This window comes from Gambusia affinis, linkage group LG23 (genome assembly GCF_019740435.1).
Source record: "Gambusia affinis linkage group LG23, SWU_Gaff_1.0, whole genome shotgun sequence".
Lineage (NCBI taxonomy): Eukaryota > Metazoa > Chordata > Actinopteri > Cyprinodontiformes > Poeciliidae > Gambusia > Gambusia affinis.
The window spans coordinates 1,933,650-1,940,180 of record NC_057890.1 but is presented as its reverse complement, the minus strand read 5'-3'; the positions used below and the strand labels follow the sequence as shown (position 1 = coordinate 1,940,180).

The following is a 6,531-nucleotide window of genomic DNA, read 5'->3' as shown; positions in this document are numbered from 1 at the left end:
ATGGCTGCCCTGGGTGTGGTGGCATCATCCAACTATGAAAACTGAATGTATTATGAAAAACAAAATCCAGATTTTCTTAAAACCAAATCTTCAAAAAGAATTATCAATAAAATGTATTTATTGCCCAGCACTATGTTTAAATATTAAAATATGAACCTAATACAGGAGACGATTTCATTACATGACCAAACAAACAGGAGAAAACATCTGCTGTTATAAATTTATTGAATTGCTTTAACATATGTTAATGTAGGTGACATCAATCAACATATATACAGATTTTTAGCATGTCATTAAAAAAACTGGAATCCATCTTTTCTCAGGGTCTGTAATCTGTTCAGTGTGGAGCCGAGCTCAGTGTGTGGAACAGATTCCTCCCAGAGCCTCACTAACACTCACACTAGCTATGAAAATGAAATGACACTGACTGTTACCCTGGCAACCAGCTGGCAGCTTACTGGTAGTATGGCCTGTAGCGGTTCTGGTCTGGGTGGTGCGGCCCTGGCATCTGACCCTGGGGCGGGGGCCCCTGCATCCGGGGCGGCGGCCCTCTGGGGGCGGGCCACATGCCGGGGCTCATACCCCCCGGCTGGCTGAAGGGGGGGCTCAGGGTGCCCTGGTCCTCAGAGAACTGCTGCATGGAGGAGGGGTTATAGTGATGTGGTGGGGGGGCGTTAACAGGGGGTCCGCTGTGCTGCGGTGGAGGTCCTGGGGGCGGGTGGTTGATATAGGGGGGGATCTGGCCCATGATGTGCCCAGGTGGGGGGGTGATGGGTGGGGGAGCTGTTGACATTGGGGGTGGGGGCGCCTGGTTGTACACCATGTGTGGGGTCCCAGAGGCCTGGGCGGGATGCTGCATGGGGTGGCTGATGGGCGGAGGGGGAGGAGGAGGGCCAAAGTTATGCTGAGGTGGCGCCATCATGTGGTGGGAGTGCGACACCACAGGTGGCTGACCAGGGTAGTCCCCGGGGTGGTGGTGGGGGGGCTGGCCGGGGCCGGGCCCCGCGGGGTGGGGTTCCCGGGACGACGAGTCATCGTGGATGGGCACCGTGATGAGGTTGCTGTGTTTGCGGGTGGTTACCGTGGAGATGCGGAAGGTTTCGGGCCCCAGCGGGGACGGCGGCGGCGGGCCGTCGTGGGGACTGGGCGGTGGTGGCTGGCTGTAGGGCGGCAGCGGCGCCGGTAGGTGGACGTGGCTCTTCGGGATGTGCGGCGGAGGCACGCGGAAGCGCTCCGGCACCTCGGGCGGCGGCAGGTGAACGGGTTCCTGGCGAGACGACTTGGACGCCCTCAGGTGGCGGTGGTTGACGTGCGCCTGCAGGTCGCGCTGGGACAGGTAGGTGCGCTTACATCCCGACACGATGCTGCACATGAAGAGCGAGCCACGCTGGCACTGCTCGATGCGCTGCACCGGCTCCGTGCAGCTGTACATGTTCAACCTGGGAACAGACACACACACACACACAGTAGAAGTGAGCAACGTCACTCAGGCCAGGGACTCGACTCATCAGTCAGGAAATGGCGCCTCACCCTGGACACATCTTCTCTCCTTTCTTCTCGTGCAGCAGAGCACAGTCGTAGCAGAAGACATGCTTACAGGGAATCTGAGACGTTAGAGAGGAGAGTCGCTCATTCATTTCAATCTATTCAAAAAAATTTAACTATTATTATTATTATTAACCCCAGAGTGGTCGATTTTAAATAGTTTTTACTATTCAGATTCCTGCTACCAAGCCTAACAATAAAATGTTGCCTGGACAATACGGCTGAAAAACTTACACCAGCGTTCCACATCGGTCGATGTTATTGTTTGTTTTCTTTTGGTTTTATATAGTTGAAATACTGACCATCCTCTTCATGAGACTGTCTTCAGTCAGAGGCTTCTTCAACTGTAATGAAGAAGCCTCCAGACTGCTGCAGGAGACATTACCTGCCCACAACTGTTACTATCTACAGTGACTGAAGAATCTAGAATTAATATGAATTACGATGACATTTATCTTCCCTTTGGGATTAATAAACTAACATTGAATTTGAATGGTGTCTCCAGGTTCTGTTTTTTATTGTCAAGCAGCTATGAGGCAGTGGTGAAACCTTAAACTGCTACTGCGTTACTCACTCAACTGGTTGTTGCTAGGCAACCAAAGATAGAGTTAGTTGATGCCGCTCACCTTGCTAAGCTCACTGTGAAAATAAGGGAAAAGGACCATAGACCATTTATCTAGGCAGAAATGTGGGAACTGTATCACTTTGTGTAAATAACGGACGTATGAATCTGACTTTTCAATGAAACGACTGAAATGAAATGACTTTCTGATCCCATTCTCATCTTTATATTGCATACCATCCGTCCATACAGCTGAATGGGGAGACCGCATTTGTCACAGAAGTGAATCGGGACTCCATCTCTTTCACCGATCAAGTTCAACTGTTGGCAAAGTGACAAACATGTGAAAACGAGCTTTAGTACCAAATAACAGGATCCATGCTATAACTGGTCTACAGGCAACGCACCTTATAGTCCCAAAAAAGCGGCTGTGGAAATCTCCTCTGACTCCCGAACACATCGCCAGCTTTAGTGCAACAGTCAAAGCGCTCCTCTTGCTTGAAGTTGAATTTATCTGGCAGATTTTAGAATGAGAGAGAGAGAGAGAAAATGAAGCAGACTGGGAGAGCTTTAGAGTTGCAGATCAGGAGCAAAAATCCTCCACAGCAGATGTACAAATATTCACATGGACTTGAACAACATTCAAAAACAATGAGAAAAAGTTAATGATTCCTGAGAACACAAAAAAGAAAAAAAGAATCTATCTTGACATTAAAATTATTGAAGTATCAGCTACACTCTGTTTTTCAAATAGGTACAAGGTCGTTCATGACTCTCCAACAAGCCATCCAATCAGAAGGCCGGCAACTACAAAACTCTCCACCCAATAAAGTGTTGTAATTTTGCTCCACATAACGTAAATCGGAACGGCAAGAATGATCAACAAGTGATATCAAAACCGAGGAGAAGTGAGCCAATTTTAGCCTAGCATCTCAGCCAACAGCTGGTACCAACAGTCCAACCTCCAAGCTCTGTCACGTTAAAGGCAATCTACACAGCTTTTACAATCAGATATTGTTAGATTAGGATAAGTTTGGAAATATTATCCAAAGAGGGTTCCTACTCAGTTTTGCAAGCAAAACTTCCATCCTTTTCCAGACTGAAATTTCCACAGGAAGGAATGTAGGAAGACACAACATTGAATTATTGAAATAGATTAGAAAGTCTCTAAAATCATCTATCTTTCAATCATTCATATTTATCCTTGCATTGCAAATATAGAATTAAAATTGTGCATTTTTTTCAGACCTCTCCAGAATACATAGAAACCTTTATCACACATGAAACATTTTTATGTGTGATAAAGGTTTCTTAAAAGGTTTTTATGTGTAACCCCAGGTCACTAATGGCATTGGGAAGTCCAGCATGGAGCATGTAGCTCACCAATAGACGACTGGTAGGAGAAACAACTTTTTATTCATCTCAACTGAACCTATTAAATCAGACCTAATAGCATTCTCAATAAACAAATATTACAATTCTCGACCTGTGGTCTGTCATAAAACTCAACGGTTTACAGGGTGCCCAGTGCGGCTGCGGATTATGCCTGGGGCCGGCTCTGCTCACCGTCCTCTCCAGGTTCGGGTTTACAGGGCCTGATGCCGGGTCTCTGGATGCGGGGTGGAGGTTTGCTCCTGAGGGGCGGCTTGGACAGCAGCTTAATGGGAATCCGTCTGCGAACGTCCAGGTCACTCAGACTCCCCGAGCCGTCGCCGCCTGGGAGGTCATTTTCTGCTGATGATGAAGGAAAGGAAGATGAACAGAAAGAAGCAGAAACTCGTACAAAAGAGATTCTATCATACTGTAAAATTCAAACAAAAACATAGAGGTTTTGGCTATACAACATGAGAAGGAGAGAAGGAAGAAAATAAGCAAATATCACAACTGATTGTCATGGCAACATTTTTATATATTATTACTACTATGTCAATTTTTTCTGTGACAGACTGGCGACCTGTCCAGGGTTTATATTAAAGGTAGTTTGTTTATATATTACCACTGTAATAAAAGTGGACAATTACAACGGTAGTGCAAAAATATTAGAATTATTTCTATACAACTGTTTCCGAATAGTAACACTACAAGCAAAATGTTACCAATAGATTACCAATTTTAATTGAGACAATAATAATGGTTAAAATTAAAACAAACATGCAAGACCACAACAGTTCATAATTGTACAGTGGATTAATACGCTTGAGAGCTGTGTTAGGTCCATCTTATTTATGTCAAAATTCATTTTAAAAGCCCTTTATCATTGTTTTTTATCGGGCATCAATGTAACTACGCCGGCGGCTTGAAACAACTACCGTAAAGATTACTAACTGATGTCAAACACCGACAGGCTCACATTTAGCGTTAGAATATAACCACAGAAAACGGACCACTCGAAATAATTTTACTGTGTAATACGAATAACACGACTCAACAATAGCGCAGGGGACAAGTTAACTTAGCGTGGACGATTAGCCGCACGAGCTATCATTGGCCAGGTAGCATTAGCGGCCTAACTCTGTCGTAACCAATTTAACTCCAACTATCGTGTGAACACAACTCACCAATGTGAAGGATGGTAATTAAACAAGGCGTTGTCTAATATAACACAAAACTATATAGGCTATCAGTCTGAACGCCAACTGTGTGTCAGTATAATGATGCACTTTGCATGACTGTCTCTAAGCAGTTTTAGCTTCATGTAACCATGCAACAGAGCACTAAGAGGCAACGATACGTCTCAGGACAGCCATTTATTAAATGGTGGTTTGTTTTAGCCCAAAAGATGCACTACAAAGAAATAAAACGGTTAAAATAAAGACAAAAAACAAACTTTGTTAACAGCGGCTCAGGCTAGCAGTTTGCTTACCGCCTTGGTCCATGATCCAACGAGAGAACGCAATGCATTATGGGATATAGACGACTGGCGGAAAGGAAATGGAGTGAAAGGAAGAACACAAAAAATATATAAAAGTCATTTTTATTCAGATGCAAAATATGTAACAATATGTGGTAAATAACACTGCAAGTTTACGGGAATGCTTTTTAAAGAAAAGGTACGGTCAATAAAACATACAGACTGAGATAGAAGTAAAACAATAAATAAAAAACGAATCAAAACAAATAAAAGTACGGGGAACAAAATAATATATCAAGACATCAATAATGAAGCTGAAGTTTGCTACACAGAACCATATTAGGGATATCCACACCTACATATTTTGACGAATTAATGGGAATATCGTATGCTGCCACAAGATGGCAGTCATGCATAGCAAACCACCCACAGTTCCACAGGTTTGATGTAAACCTATATCTTTTTAGAAAGCCAAACATTGACCTGGGTGGCTTTTTAACCTCGTCAGCATATTGAAAATTAAAACTATAGCATCACCTCTTTTTTGGCAGATAATTGTAAAGCTGCAGTTCATAATCACTAACGGAACCTTTTTTAAAGAACACAAAGCAAGAAGAGAAAAGACATGATGCAGCTGTGGCTTGTCTTGCTTGTTGGGGGTTGTGCTCCAACACAGAGCTGCTTGTGTTGTGAACCAGTGTTTTTCTGAGCTTTTGGTTGTGTAAAATTTATTGGTTCGAGGGATGAATGCAGGCAACATTTTCCGGAGTCTCTTTCCTGGCATGAAACAAACAATCTGGATTTCAAAGCAGGGGAGATAGGTCAGAAAGCGGATACGATTTGATCGCTGGTGAGATCTCTGTAGAATCAGCAACGAGCAGAAAGTCTGACTTAAACCTGCTTGAATTTGTAAATCATCAAAGTTTTGATGGTTATGGAGATTTTAAGAAATATAAATATAAATATTTATATATATAAACAAAATCGTTAGATGAGATTATAAGACGTTATTGTTTATTGAAATTTTACAGAATGATGTAGACGTAAAACAAGAATCTAAGCAAAACACTGAAGGGCATATAAAATGGCTAAGATGTGTACTCACAAGAACGTTTGATTAGAATATATAAACAGTAAAATTCTTCTGAAATAGTAGGAACTACCTTATTAAAAAATAAATGGAGGTATGGCTGGTCTTCAGACAAGTTGGCCATCAGCTGAGGAAGCAGGCTGAGAATCTTTTTTGGTCAGAATATTTTCTGTCCTAGTTTTTAGTGGTGAAAATAAATTGTTATGAAAGTGAAATTCACACAGAACAGAAATTTGCATACCAAATCAATTAACTGTTCTGATCAAAAGGTGGAATGTTTGTCAAAGATTATTTATTGAATGTTCTTCAAGAACAATATGAAGCATTACTTTTCACAGGCTTCATTGTTAGTTACTTTTCAGCAAAACATAGTGCGTTGTTTAGAGTCAATAATTCTTGAATATTGATAAAACATACTAATTCCATTGGTTTTCACTTAACTAGGAAAAATGTCTTTTTTCTATATTTCTTTTTAACTTGAAG

The 6,531-nt window shown here is 42.5% G+C and overlaps 1 protein-coding gene across 3 annotated transcripts; it reads right to left on the bottom strand.

Moving 5' to 3' along the window:
* Positions 1-206: 206 nt before the first annotated feature.
* On the bottom strand, positions 207-5,052 carry cbll1 (Cbl proto-oncogene-like 1, E3 ubiquitin protein ligase). Of its 3 annotated transcripts, none has more exons than XM_044108460.1 (6): positions 4,971-5,052; positions 3,674-3,841; positions 2,515-2,621; positions 2,345-2,428; positions 1,531-1,604; positions 207-1,439 (listed from the first exon to the last, which is right to left on the bottom strand). In XM_044108460.1, exons 1-6 carry the CDS (start codon positions 4,981-4,983, stop codon positions 455-457), a joined length of 1,431 nt encoding a protein of 476 aa, XP_043964395.1. In that variant the 5' UTR covers positions 4,984-5,052; the 3' UTR covers positions 207-454. The 3 variants fall into 3 exon arrangements, with proteins under 3 accessions (XP_043964395.1, XP_043964396.1, XP_043964397.1); XM_044108461.1 differs by having other exon boundaries at positions 3,674-3,838; positions 4,971-5,047; XM_044108462.1 differs by lacking the exon at positions 4,971-5,052 and adding an exon at positions 4,666-4,776 and having other exon boundaries at positions 3,674-3,838.
* Positions 5,053-6,531: the final 1,479 nt, after the last annotated feature.

Excerpts from the sequence above, each read along its gene's own strand:
- cbll1 (XM_044108460.1), bottom strand. Across the intron at positions 2,622-3,673 it reads ACCCGAACCTGGAGAGGACG|ATAAATTCAACTTCAAGCAA; the intron begins GTGAGCAGAGCC and ends AAAATCTGCCAG. Across the intron at positions 1,605-2,344 it reads TTCAGCTGTATGGACGGATG|ATTCCCTGTAAGCATGTCTT; the intron begins GTATGCAATATA and ends CTAACGTCTCAG.